The sequence below is a fragment of the Ischnura elegans genome, chromosome 3 (genome assembly GCF_921293095.1).
Source record: "Ischnura elegans chromosome 3, ioIscEleg1.1, whole genome shotgun sequence".
Classification (NCBI taxonomy): Eukaryota; Metazoa; Arthropoda; class Insecta; order Odonata; family Coenagrionidae; genus Ischnura; species Ischnura elegans.
In genome coordinates, this window is record NC_060248.1 from 43158611 (window position 1) to 43173601 (window position 14991).

The 14991-nt window shown below is 36.5% G+C and overlaps 2 protein-coding genes across 4 annotated transcripts in view; one reads left to right on the plus strand and one right to left on the minus strand.

Annotated features, from left to right (window-relative positions):
- The window catches only part of LOC124155702 (fatty acid synthase-like), a 47486-nt gene extending 37273 nt beyond the window's left edge, over positions 1–10213 (plus strand). The window contains exons 26-35 of the mRNA XM_046529737.1: positions 404–602; positions 1001–1181; positions 1775–1932; positions 2953–3200; positions 3838–4426; positions 5086–5288; positions 5425–5724; positions 6528–6881; positions 9173–9412; positions 9776–10213. Coding sequence (XP_046385693.1) covers positions 404–602; positions 1001–1181; positions 1775–1932; positions 2953–3200; positions 3838–4426; positions 5086–5288; positions 5425–5724; positions 6528–6881; positions 9173–9412; positions 9776–9880 — 2577 coding nt within the window. The 3' untranslated portion in view covers positions 9881–10213. The remainder of the gene's footprint in view (positions 1–403; positions 603–1000; positions 1182–1774; positions 1933–2952; positions 3201–3837; positions 4427–5085; positions 5289–5424; positions 5725–6527; positions 6882–9172; positions 9413–9775) is intronic.
- Positions 10214–11338: 1125 nt separating this feature from the next.
- LOC124155703 (ribosomal protein 63, mitochondrial) lies at positions 11339–12575 on the minus strand. 3 transcript variants are annotated; one of them, XM_046529739.1, is made up of 4 exons: positions 12465–12575; positions 12240–12379; positions 11919–12030; positions 11339–11838 (listed from the first exon to the last, which is right to left on the minus strand). In XM_046529739.1, the coding sequence occupies exons 2-4, from the start codon at positions 12296–12298 to the stop codon at positions 11695–11697; spliced, it is 315 nt and encodes a 104-aa protein (XP_046385695.1). In that variant the 5' UTR covers positions 12299–12379; positions 12465–12575; the 3' UTR covers positions 11339–11694. The 3 variants fall into 3 exon arrangements, with proteins under 3 accessions (XP_046385695.1, XP_046385696.1, XP_046385694.1); XM_046529740.1 differs by having other exon boundaries at positions 12480–12498; XM_046529738.1 differs by having other exon boundaries at positions 12240–12487.
- Positions 12576–14991: the final 2416 nt, after the last annotated feature.

Below are 14991 nucleotides of genomic sequence, written 5' to 3' on the forward strand. Positions count from 1 at the left end.
ACAATTGAGTGTATAGTTTGATGCAAATATAAAATACAAAATATTGATGAAGGGTTTCTGGTTTCCCCATGCTACAAAATGGTGAGGAGGTTGTTCATAAACTTCGTGGCACACACGTGGCAATCGCTAGCACAGTAAAAGTGTGACACGCACTTCGCAAGACCCTGGACAGAACATTTTTTCATGGGCATTCGTTAGGATGAGAGGTGCATGTAGAGGAGGTGCACTAAAAACTTTATCTTTCAAAACTATTGGGGGTTTTGGACACCTCGATCCCCCTACAGGCTACAGACTTGGTACCTTTATCATTGATGAATTTCCTGATGTTTAGGCTACAGACCTAAATCATTATAGTTTCTACCACCTTTAATTTCTCCCATAACTTTCTTTTCTTTAAATTTAGCTCAAGGAAAGCCATATAGGTAACTCACGTGATGCAAGATTTGAGCAGAAGGTGCTCCAGCAAACTAAGGGACGAGGAGTGGACTTGATTCTGAATTCACTGGCAGGAGAAAAGTTGAGGGCATCAGTCCGATGTCTTGCACCACACGGTCGCTTCCTAGAAATAGGAAAGTTTGATCTTGCCAATGATAACCCTCTAGGTAAGTGTATCCAGGGGTGCAGCTAGGAATTAAGGCTGGTGGGGGTTTAGGTGCAACTAACACCTGGGTGTGTGGGGGTATGGTATACCCACCAGGATAACTGGTAGGTGCGAGATTAATAAATTGCAGAATTTTAAAGATACGTAAATGGTTCAAAATGGTGATTTTTACAGCTTTCTGAGGGATATTTTATTCATCTTTACACTAATCTATTAGTAATATCAATCCAATTATGTAAAATGAGTTAAACTCAAAAATTTCTCTGAGCTCTGGGGGGGGGTTTTAACCCCCAAAACCCCCCCTCGCTGCGCCACAGAGTGTATCATTATATAGACTTGGTTTACTTTTACCACAAAAATACAGACTGAAAAACCCACAACGCATGCTTATCTCCACAGGTATGGAAGTTTTCTTGAAAGATACTGCCTTCCATGGAGTGATGTTGGATCTCCTATTTGAGGCTTCGCCCGAGGATAAATTCCAAATTCATCACATTGTTGAAGAGGGAATTGCATCAGGAGCAGTAAGACCACTTCCCAGGACAACCTTCAACCACCAGCAAGTTGAACAAGCTTTTAGGTGAGGTATAACGAGAAGAATGTTTTACCTACAAAGTTGCCGGGGTCCAAAAATTCTTAACTTTGTAAATTTGAGGGTTTGTGGAGGGGAGATAACCTTGTATGTTGCAGGGTCCATAAAGTGCTACATATTACACTGACAGGAATATTCCTATGCTCAATAATTAATTCATCAGTAGCCTAATCCTAATTTTTGCTTGCACAATTAATTTTATTTCAAGACTGTTTCTTTCAATCTATGAATGACCGGGAAAGCCAACATAAGGTCCAAATCATTAAATCAAGGTTGGGCTCTGATGAAATTACCAGGGGACAGGTGCAGATAAAGTATGCACTGAGCAGAGAAGGAATATTGAAAATTGTGATAAATGGTAACATGTCAGTTAAGCATGGAAGGGGGAGGAAGAGAAGAGAGTTCATCGATGGGACGTAGAAGGGATGGAATGAAATCACAAAAAAAGGAAGAAAAGTAGCCTTTATAAGATGGAATATATATTATATATTCACGAGAAAAAATCATACAAAAATACATAAAAAGGCATTATAGAATGAAATATGAAGACGTAAGCCTAAAATTTTATCTACAAATTTCAGGTACATGGCGTCAGGAAAGCATATTGGGAAGGTACTAGTACGCGTAAGGGACGAGGAGAAGGGATGGAGTGGTAGAGGACCAGCAGTACCACAACCTGTTGACATAAAAGCCCTGCCCCGTTTTTATTGCGATCCAAACATGTCTTACGTCATTGTAGGTAAGTCCTTCTTTTAAATGATAATGAAATGAATTTTTTTACCTTAAAATGATGACAAACAGAAATTTCAATGAACTAACCAATCTACCAAAAAGAATATTACTCTTTACATCAATTGTGATAGCATTTAAAATGAAAAATTTTTGTGCTTGGTAATAAAAGAATTTGATCTGATACATACTGGAATCATATGGAACTTTTAATCAATCACACAAAAGGGTGAATGACATGTAAGACAGAATGGCAGGTCCTAAAATAACATTGAAGGGCTTCAGTAGTCACTTCAAAATTTAGCTGGACACATGCGGCTTGCATTTTGATTCTAGGAATTTTGCTCCCATTTGCTTGCCTAGGTTAACCATGTTTGCAAAAAAACATTATTTCCAATAAATACCATATTTCTCTGAATATAGTCCCTCTCTGAATATAGTCCCCCCCTAAATTTTGAGACTTCCGTTTGAGGAAATGATTTGAAAAATGCATTTGAATATAGTCTCCCCTTTATGTACTTTTACAACAGACATTTTTGGAAAAAAAGGGGGAACTACATTCAGACAAATACGGTAATTGATCTTTAATTATGACATATACCACTCATTGGTCATGCCACTGCTGTAGTAGAAAAAGTAAACAATGCTTACCATTGCATTTTATGGAATACAAGTTTTCAGTACATATTTAAGTTTTATACCTACATAATATAGCGCATTAATATTAATATTAGAAAGGTAAAACATGGAAATAACACTTGCAAGAAGGGATATTAAAATCAATAAAGAAAAATCAAACTCTGTGTAAGCTAACTTCTCATTGACTGAGAAATACATTTCCAACGGTTTTCATCCCTGAAAAGGAGCGAGCATCCAAATAATGCACACTATTCATTGCTGTTTATTTTCAAGAGCTATTGTTGCCCACCATTGTTCAGAATACCTATCCATGCCATAATGAGCTGTGCATTTCCAACCAGTTTGGTTTTTATTTTAACTACGTAAATACTTCTTTTTTCTTTATTTTTAGGAGGTCTTGGAGGAGTGGGTCTTGAGTTAGCTGACTGGTTGGTAACTCGCGGATGTAAAAAGCTACTTTTATCATCAAGGAGAGGGGTGCACAATGGGTACCAGTCCTTCCGTTTAGGTTTGTGGCTCTCGGAAGGAGTGAATGTTATCATATCACAGGCAAATGCAGCATCTTACGAAGGCTGTGAGAGTCTTCTGCAGGAAGCAGCTTCAATGGGCCCAGTAGATGCTATATTCAACCTAGCAGCTGTAAGTATTAAGTCTCTCAAGTCTATTAATAATGAGGGGATGGCTCATGAATATAAACCCAACAACAATTTAGATACTATTTTTCACATCAGCTGAAACATATTTGACTTTGCATACCGTATGGATTCAAGACTGCAAATACATACACCTAAAAATATGTACAGCCCTCAACATTATAAGGCATTCTACAAAATTTTATGATGGTTTCGGGATCTCTTTACCTATTTTCAAGATGAAAGGTAATTCCCTCTGGCTGTATTCCTACTAGTCAACAAGACTCTCTCTGAAGTCCCTCATTCCCTCACCCTCTTCTATTTATGTATTACTCAAAATTCCTTTTCTCTTCCCACTCCTTGAGAAGAATTCTTCATGTAACCATTTTAAAGATGCCTTCACTTCTTGATTTCCTCCATGCACCTATACAACCTCTTATCAAGTAGAACTGTTCATTTTCCCCCTGAGCTTCCAGAAAAAAAAACTGTGATGAATGAAATTATATATAATATGCTGATACTTTTCATATCATGAATTTTAGATGTAAATTAATGTATATGATCCGTTTTGGTACATAAAAGTAAGCTTATATTGGCACTTCATCAGTGATGTGAGGATAATATTTTCTTATACTTGGTGACAGGTTCTTACAGATTCACTACTGGAGAACCAAACAGAAGAGGCATTCCATGAAGCATGGAAGCCCAAGGCACAAGCACTGGAATATCTTGATAAAGTGTCTCAAAAACATTGCTCAACATTGCGTCACTTTGTTGCATTCTCTAGTGTTTCTTGTGGCCGAGGACATGGTGGACAGACAACTTATGGGTTGGCCAATTCATTTATGGAAGCCATATGCCGTGCTCGCCGCAAGGCTGGACTGCCGGCTTTGGCAGTGCAATGGGGAGCAGTGGGGGATGTTGGGCTGGTGGCTGAGGCAGGGGCAGCTGGAGGCGCTTCAGCAAGAAGAGCTCCGGTGGTTGGAGAGGGTCCCCAGGCAGAAGAGGCAACAAAAAAATCCACAGCACCCAAGCCAGAAGTGGTTGTTGGGGGAACATTACAACAGAAATTAGTCTGCTGCCTTTCCACTCTAGACTTCTTCCTCTGCAGAGAGGCTCATACCCAACCAGACAAGACTTCTCCTGTGGTGGCAAGCATGGTGGTTGCAGAGAAAGGTGCAAGAGGATCCAGATCAAACTCTGGCGTTGTGGACACAGTGGCTGATATACTCGGTAGGATAAAAGTAAATTTTAGTTTGCGGTAGATAATGAAGTAATATTAAGAGATAAAAGAACAAAAATAATGGAATCGAGCAAAGTGTATACACTCAATGGCCATGTGCAAGGCCATAGCAAGTGGGGAGTTTGAAACCTGTGAAATTTTTTAGAGATATGATACTAAGATTGGAACCCCCATCTGGAACCCTTTGCCCAAAATTTACCCTCTCTAAGTCTTTTTACTGAAAATGTTTGCCAACGACCTTGCCCAAAAGTTATCAGGTTAATTATTTCTGGTTGGCACAAAACATCATATAAGAAATTGATATTGTATGTTAGGTTACACTAATCATTATCATGTGATTTCAAGCAAGGCTTTTTCTATTTCTAGTTACTTATTATTAAATATCAATGAATAGATTTAAAAATAAATACAATCATCATCAAGGTAATTCTTGCATTTCAATTGGTCTTCTATGTATCAATTTAGGACCTAGCCTCTAGATTGATTCTTCAGTTGCTTTCATACCAAGTTTTCAAACTGTATTTCATACGCCATGAAATGCTCTTTATCTAGAACGTTAGCTAGAATTACATGCAATGGGCTGTTAAATATATACTTGAATGCCATCCATAACATGTATTTTTTCTGTTGCTCATACAAATTATCATAGGTATACGAGACATAAAAACTGTCAGTCCTAATTCCACCTTGGCTGAGTTGGGTATGGATTCAATGATGGCTGTTGAGATCAAGCAGACGCTAGAGAGGGAATTTGAATTATTCTTGACACCACAAGATGTGAGATCCTTATCCTTTGCTCGATTAGCTGAACTATCGTCATCTCTATCTCATCAGACTTCAGTTCAAACTGTGGTATGTATTGTTTTCTATATTAGTTTCAGAAGTTTTATTTATTATTTTCATTCAGGAAGTAGTATGTATAGTAATCACATTTTAATGGACATTTTGGACGTTGATCACTGATACGAGATATTCTACTTATTTAAAGGCCACTACCAATGAGGAAGGCCAGAATGAAGCACAGAAGATTGGGGAAATAGGGTTTGATTTTCTGCAACGTGTTTTAGGTGAAGAGATTTCTGATGTATCTCCATACGCTGTACTACCATCTCTGTGCCCAATAGAGGGAGCTGGAATTCTTCCAGTTTTCATGCTACCAGGCATTGAAGGAATGGGAGCTGTCATGCAACCTTTAGCAAGGGAAATGAGATGCCCAGTGATATCACTGCAGATGGGTAATGATGCTCCAACATCATCCATTCCAGAGATGGCCAAATACCTCATAAAGGTAAACATAATACATATGTACCTAGTTGCTTTTACACTAAGTCAGCTATAAGAGCACAAAAAAGTTTGTCATCAGTTTAATGTCATACTTGGACAGAAGGAAAAAATTACAGGCATGAGTGATGAAGACTTAACCACTGACTAAATTCTAAAGACATGTCAATTAATTGAAGATATTTATATCTGAGTAAACTACAGGGAGTTAAGTAGGAATGCTATTAAGGAGTAGGAGACCAAATCACATATCTTGCCATGATAGCCACAATAAACATCTAAGTACTTCCTCTGACTAGGACTATCAATTAGCAACATAATTTGAAATTTTTAATGGAGCGTTTGATACTAGCCTTTATGCAGAGCTATTATAATTTTCATTGGTTACATTATTTTGCCCATTATTTAGAGCATTAGCCACAAGACCCATGAAATTCTCTCAACATTGGTGCTTGTATTGACATACATAGTTCCAAAATTTCAAGTAAATGACAACATCATTCAGCTTATCAGCAATAATTAAGGAGAGGTAGCTGCTGGTTTTGTCACCGAATTGAAGATTGATGGATGGAGTGTCATCTTTGGATTTCCCAAGCATTAAATTAGATGCAATAATAATGCACCACCAGATAGGAAATCAATTTCCTGTCAGAGCAATAATATATTTCTTTTAAGCCTATTTCCTGATAGTCGAGAGAAACATGAAGTAAGGCTCTAGATATTAGAAGTCACACTGTAAAAGGTATGCAATGATAAAATGATTTTACATGTATTGTACATTTGTTTAAAATGATTTCCTCTGTTTCACAGATAATGAGGGAGACCCATGACTTCAAAGATACCCGTCGTCCATTCAATATTGTGGGTTATTCATTTGGTGCTGTATTGGCATTGGAAATGGTGGTGCAACTTGAGGAGGAGATGCAAGAGAATAGTAGTCTAAAAAGGCCCATATCACTTGTACTCATTGATGGATCACCTGACCTTCTTCAGCAGTTAGTAAAAGCAACTCTCCTTGAGATAAAAAATTCAACCAAGGAAGAAAAGGAATACATACCCATTTCACAAGTGCAACAGGGGGATAAAGACTCCATGTGCTTATTTGAGAGCAACTTGATGTGTCACATTTTTAACTACCTTCCAACAGGACTTGACCTGAAAGAGGTAAATAACTTCAAGTGATTCCATTTAATACCAGAGAGCATAATTTATGCTCAGAATAATCACATTTTAAGAATAAGTCTTACCCTTATGAAATGAAAATATTATCAAGATGTCTTAGTATAATTTAAAATGCTTAAATACAGGCATAATTACCCAATAAATTAAAAAAGTATGTACATATATGTCTTAATATATGACTGTAAGAATGTACAAAAAAATGCGTTGTGCAACCACCCAACTAGTGCAAATGCGTTAATAGTAAATGGAACCAGTTCTAATTTCATTCATACGTATTCTGTTCAAGTCCACCAAAATTGTTCATAGACATTGACTTGTTTGGGTTAATGTGTCATCATAGAGATAGGAATAACCAGAGTGCTCACTGACATAGGAAAATAGTAAAAGGTATATAGGTTTCTCTACTGCAATCTAGATGGATTTTGTACGGCAAAGCAAATTCCTCGTCGCGAACTTCTTTCCTCTATTTGTTGATAGGGCCTGCCGGCTTCTAGTTTTTGATACTTACCCACAGTAGAGGATCCAAAACACCAAGGCACTGCTCCATTCATCCAAGTACAATGAATGCATGAGGTTCTTAATGACTTTTGCTGGTCTAAGAAGGTTATTAGGGTTCTCAAAACACCTCAAGGAAACTAAGCATTTAGCGATAACAAGTCCGAAAGGGATTAGAAGGTGGTTTATGACTCAAATAACAGTCAATCAAGGGTTCTCCGGGCTCGCAGCTGACTTAGTACTCACATTGAAGTTTCTTTCCAAAGGCTAAAGAATGAATATGAATATAATGAGACATCATACGACAAAGCCAATGGGAATTTATCGGACATAGATAGAAAATATATAATCATAATGGTTACATTTTTTCATATAATTGTCCCATTAATTTTTATTTATGGTTTCTGTCACATTGAGGAAAGCATTGAAAGAAAATACCTCAAAAGAAGCACCCCTCCCATTTTTTTTTAATGCCTGTAACCTTGCTTTGTATGCCTAGTAAAAACTAACTAAACAGCAAATTAGTGGTAAATACAAGGATAAAATCATGTTCATGAAGCAATAATGTAATTAAAAGTACCAAGAAAATTGGGTCAATAATCAATCACTCTGAGTACAATTCTCTTATTCTTTTTATATTTTCAGATGTCATATCCTCTGTTCTATCAACACTTCAACAGGAAACACAACTGTCCTCTTACCCTATTTCATTCTTCAATCACAAATAAAAATTCTACCACTCCCAACTTAATGTCTATTCTCCTTCCACCTCCTCCTTACTTTCATCAACATCCACCTCCTATTACAGATTCCAGCATTTCCTCACCACTTACCCACCTTTTATAATCACTTGTTCCTCATTTCCATCAAAAGACCTGTCATCTCTGACTATGAGTTTTCCTCATATTTTTCTTTTTGTCCATCTCACTTTCTCAAAGGTTATACATACATCCAGATTTGACATTCATGTGGCTCTCACCTTCATTTTAATAGTGCTTCTGCAGCATATGATCCAATACTACATACAGGTGCCACCAATCACCACTCCAACCAAACATCTTCATCACAAGTATAATTATCATTGTCATTTCTTTGTCACTCTAATTTTTTCAGCATACTAGCAATGTAATTTATGTGTTCTGCACAAATTCTCTACTATGAACCAATTCTTAAGTTAAGATTTGATTTCTTTGTTCTTATAACTTTAACTCTTAATTACACCGTCATGACTTAAAGGCCTCGTTACAAATACATTAAAGCATACAGGTGAATGGCTAAGCACATAAATGTCTGAATAATCATGAAAATGCTTTAACTCACAACTAATGCGAATGGATGAACAGGAAATAGCACCTGTTCTAATTTCTTTCACTCATTAATTCCACAAGTTCAGTTCTGGTCCACCAAAATCATTCATGCGCTTACACATTAACTTGTACACGTTAATAAATAGAGTGACCAGGCCTTAACCCACAATGGACTGACCCCGTAAGTGTACAGGAGCAGCACCAGATCCAGGATATGGACAAGGGGGGGCAAGGTTGGGGGACTGGGGGTTAACCTCCCAGCAGTATTGGGTGTGTGAACAAAATTACCATTTTATCTACTGTAAAATGGATACCCAAGGGAGTCTATAATATCCTCTTCCCCCTCTCTGAATTGCTGGAGAGGGGAGGGTTGAAAAGATAGGAAGATGTAAAACTTCTAAAAACATGTCTCCTCAATTCATGTCTTGGCATAAAAAATTAAAACAATAATACCTATATTTTATTTTTCAGATGAATCAACAATTAGTGAAACTAAGAGATTGGCAGGCTCGCTGCAAATATGTAGAAGGATTAATACCAAAGACAGCCAGCCATACTCCAGCTTTCATCATGTCCACAATATCTGCTGTTTACCATCGCATAATGGCTCTCATTAACTATGCACCAAGAGGAAAACGAAACACCCAAGTCACCCTGATACGAACAAAGCATTCTTCAATCCAAATAGATGAAGACTATGGACTTGGAAAGGTAGTTACTTTCGCATAAGATGGATTTGATGAGTTAATTCGTCATTTTTTAAGGCCAAATTGCATCAGTAATAACTAATACATAGAAAAAATAAAGTGAAATATATAAAATTCATGGCACCACCATTCAGGGTATTCCAGTTTGTAAGCTCGATTATATCGAATAAGAATAGTATCCAAAGTTTCATTGACCACTTTATTCATTCAATAAGTCAAACTGTTTCGCCAAAAAAATGAACAAGACAAAGTTATCGAATACATTTTCATCAATCGATGCCTGCTTAGGTTTTGTATTTTATTTATAATGCCCAAATTTAATGGAATTTGTAGTTCTCAGCTTCGGGTTTTTCATTCATCTTTTCAGTATTTCAAGCAGAAGATCCCAATCCATTACGTGGATGGAAACCATATCACCATATTGGAGAAGAAAATGACTGCCACCATCCTGAATGAAGAAGTTGCACCGTAGACAACGCATAAAATAATTACATTTCATTTTCATGCCATTTAATCAATATTCTTTTGCCTTTAAGTGATGTGCTTTCATTGAAGTAACAGTAACAAGGCTTATTTAAACCTAACAACAATTTATTTATGTAAAAAAATATTGTAAAAGAAATAAAAGCCAGAAATTATTTGAGACATTTTAAGTACTCTAAAAAATAAAAATTATGGTCGTTATTATCTCACCTTAATTGTTTTACCATCCCATGAGTTCCTGCTTTAAGACATCCATTCCCAATTCATTTTCTGGCAAATCTTTTTCTTTCCCACAAAAAAAATTCATATTTAAATTTTTTTTTTAAATCACGCAATGGTGATACCTATTTCCATCTCTATTACTGCCCATCAGCAGTATATGAAATAGGGCAATCATGCTCAGTATGCAACCTTTTGGTTTTGTGAGTGGGCTCAAACGATTGCCTCACCTAATATTGAATAACGTTCTGTTCTTTGCTGAACAACGAAAGAAGCAGAAACAAAGGGGAAAAGAATGACAGTGCGCACTGGGTTCAATTCACCCATGCACAAGTATCAAAATATAATAGGTATCAGTTATCATAATTTTATTTTTAATTGAAAAAGTTGAATCAGCTTTCAAGCTATATTCATCTTTTTCAATTCTTTTCACTTTTAAAACAAGCTAGCATAAAACTAGGCAATATGATCTCTATGACATAACTCAATGACCGCTAATATAAATTGTAGATTTTATGGACTTCAGGATCTTAAAGAAATTCCTACCGATGAATTGCCATTAATATGGCAATTATTGCATGCATTATTTCTCCCAACCCTTCTCCAGTGTCTCTGACCATGACGGGTATATGAAAGCCTCCCAATTCTAAAACACCAAGTATTTACAATTGAAATTGAGTTAAATACAGAATAATTGAGTATTACTGCTCAGTTTAACAAATTTCTGCATTTATCCCATATCCTCATTTCGCTATGTATGATGGTACCCACATACCACCTCTTCCAGATATATATATATATATATATAATATTACATATATATATACCATCTAAACTCTTCCTTTCAAGAAATACAACTGATATCATAGAAACTTAAGTAGATGCATGTAGATGTTACTTCGTCAAAACAATCAAATTTGCATGTAAACATAAAGATAAGGGGCTAAAGTAAAATTTAAAGAACAAACTTCCTATTGGAGACTAGCTATGTCTAACTAACTTAAGATAATACCTCTACCTTTCGTCTATAAAACTGGTCAATTACCTACTTTTCCACAATTCAAGTTCAATTCTTACTGAAAATGCCGTTTGGGCACACATCAAATTCATATATTCATCACTTATGATTAATTTAGTTGACATTAAGTTATAAGGCTCTCAAGTCAACATTTTTAAGGGAAAATCAAGATATGCGGAAAATGTACAACAAAAATGAAGACACCAAAAGTTTCACACAACATAAATATATTGATGGTCCTTTACAATACTAAACTCTTAGGTCAACACGAATCGATAAAATAACCGACCATTGAATAAGAGATGAGATGGATCCGTAACTCTCAATAACTACAAGAAGATCCATAAACGTTCATAAAACCCTTACAAAGGTCTTCTTTTCATGTTTGATTCACGGAAAATTAACCACAAAAAACTTCAATGACGTAGCACCAAGTTCACAAAGTAGGGACATAGGAGAGAAAGCAAAAATGGATTTCAATACCTTAATAGAAAACTATCTTTCACTAAAACTCAAGGACCCCACACTTCCAATGGAGACAGAAATGAAAACAGGCCGAAAAGGATTCATTCCCATGCTTCTTTCACGCTTAGATGTGACAGGTGATCACAAATGGAAACGTTCTCTTTCCGTTTTTGTCTCTTTACTCTCCAATCTCTGATCCACTGCTCATGTTTCCCCAGAGCCTTGGCATGACCGAAGGACTGCTCCTAATAAGTTCATTGCAAATTAATAAAGCAAATAGAATTGATACATTTCTTTGAAACAATTCGATCAGCTACTTCCTTACCTCACTCAAATAGGGATTCCGTAAATACAGCATATTCCTTTCCTCTATGGCATAATCATTCCTAGCCTTCGCCATGTCTTCTTTTGTCACTATTTTCACCAGACGGTGCTTACTATTAAGAAAACAGTAAGTAATTAACACAAATCTCAGGAAATTTTAAAATATGATGTACAAAGTCCACATTTTCAAGCGATTGACACATTGAAACCATCACGATGTTGAAGCAACAGACTCCTATAACTTAAGAATAATTTAAACACATTCACTCGTCAAATATTCCAACCATCAATCGAAGAAAATAAGAAAGTAAGTCATAGATACCCAGTAAATATGTTGCCAGGAGGCATCTTCTTTCTTAGAAGAATTAAAGACAGCCGCATTCTGAACGACCGATAAACTTTGATACCACGAAACTGCTGCTGCCCAAGCTTACCAGTCACGACAACACTACAACCCTACAGCTGAGTAACATATAAACATAACACATAAAATAATAAAACACAAACAACAACTCAATAATTATTTACAATAAAAGAGTTCACAAACTGTTTGCGCTCTTGCCTCTGAAAACAAACCGTAGCGCACGCCGCGTCACGTTTGAAATTTGGTGCCTCTTTTTTTTAAAAACTTGACTCTTGAATAGCGATATTACGCGGTATATTCGAGTTGACTGCCATGGATTGATTTGGAATTAGCTTTTCTTTTGGTGTTATTGGATAGTCATTGGTATTTACTAATTGCAACTAAAGTGATGGTGAGTATATCCTTAATAACCAGTCCATACAATCGCGTTATGCTATTTACTATTCTTCATCAAAACTCGCAGCCTCAAATAAACAATGTAATAACCATGTTATCTCCGCATCATATGTGAAGTTGAGGTCGAAAGGAAACAGTGAGTTACGGGATGCGCTCTTTCGGCGTAATTTTCCCTTTCGCCTCTGATGCCAAAGTATCTGAATGAAAATATCGCTTTCATTCTGCTGCAGTTTCACTTCATTTCTCAGACTAGTAACCATCATATGTTTAAGTTTATACAATTAAACTTTTGGTAGTTTAACTGGGATCATCCTACCACCATATGAAGGCTTTCTACTTTTATGACATGTATATCTTTTTATAATTACTGATGGGTCTGATAATGAAATGCTAGCCTAATTCAGTTCTCAGTAGTTCATGGAAATAACATTTGTATTGATTGTTTTGCGGTGGTGGTCCCCTTTTTCCTTTAACTTAATTAGGCTATATATTGAATTTTTAATAAATCGGTTTAAGCAATTGGCTCAGTATTATTGACCCTTCGATTTTTACATTGTTCCATTGCTCAGATATTTGTTGTTAGAGGATGTAAAAAAATCTTTCTTGGCTTATTTCTTCATGTGATTCATCTGCTTTTTAAAAATCTTTTTGAATGAAAATCCATTTACTATAAACTCCTAGAACTTGCATTTACTATTTTTATTGAAGTTGTACTTTATAATTATTTTGATAAAATAATAAATTATATCCAATAAGGTACCACTCCCGAGTTCTGACCAGTGGGGTAGCCAGGAATTTTGTTCAGAGGAAGATGGGATTGGGTGGGGGAAGAGGGGGTCCAAAATCAGGGGGGGAAATTTTTGAAAACTGGGTACTAAGTAGAGGGTTTTAAACTAATTTTAACACTACATATTCATTATTGAAAAAACTTCATTTGTCATATAAATCTTTCATAAATTCATGATTTGTCAATATTTATAGTTTTCTTTCATGAAGGAAAGAAATCATGTTTTCATATTTCCGGGGGGAGGGGGGGTCCAGACTCCCCGGACATCCCCCCTTGCTATGCCACTGGTTCTGAGATCCCCAGCCCTCAGTATACCATTGAAGTAAATAAGTGAAAGTTAGCATAATCCACATTCCAATCACATGCCAGAGTGGTGACCATCGCGGAAAACCTGAAATTGTCAGGGAATATTGAATAGTCTGTAAAATTCATATATTTGTATTATATGTGTTATTCATATATTTCGACCGTCAGAATGCTCATATGAGAAATTTAATGTACGACCAATAAGAAGCTGCTACGCTACCCTTTTCTGGAAAGGAATTATGGAATGCAGAAAAACAGCATGATAGGTTAATTTTTGTGACCCCTGATGATGTGGTGAAGGCAAATTGATAGAGATGCAATGATTCATCACCAACAATTAAATGAAAGTCAAAAATAGTATTACTGCTCCCGCAATTGATGTTATATTGCAATTTACATCTTTTTCCATCAGTGCACTCATGGTTCCTCTCTTCCCTCAGAGTTATTATTATTATAAGTATTAGTGTTTATTCGGCAGAACATTAATCTTATAATAATTATTAGTCTCAACCTCGCCTGAACAAAGACATTATTATTATTATTGCATATTATTATTAAAGTATTACACTGATTAAGGTAGGTTTCCATGGAGTACTAAAGATGCATTCTGGGAGAATCCCCTTCCTTCAAACACTTTCCTCTTCAATTCACATTAAGGCCTACTCCCTTTCTTCTATCTAAAAATCCTATTCTTTTCCTTCCTCTCCCTCGCTTACCTAACGTTCTACCCTCTAACACCATCTTCAACAAACTCTCCCCACTAGGTACTCCCTCCACCCATAACCTCTGTCTCCTTCGTATCTCATCTAAAAGCTGCCTCCCCTCACCCACCATGTCCAGCACTTCATCGCTCCTCCTCTCCTCCACTTCACCTTCTCCAATCTTCGCCGCTCCCACATCTCGAATGCCTCCAGTCTTTTCTCATCCTCCTTCTTAAGTGCCCACATTTCTACACTGTATAGAGCTACACTCCAGATCAAACTCTCACTAACCTTTTCTTTAAACTCTTGCAAATTGATTCTCTCATAAACTCCTTCCTAGTCACAAATGCCGCCTTTGCCAATGCAATTCTCTTCCTGATGTACTTACTGCTGTATCTGTTTTCCTCTGAATGTGCTGCCCAAATTGATCTACCTGATCAAGTTATTCCCCTCCTGCTTTTTCCTTGAGTCTCACATTCCTAGCTTGCAATGCTTTGCAAAACCGTATTATCTTAGTCTT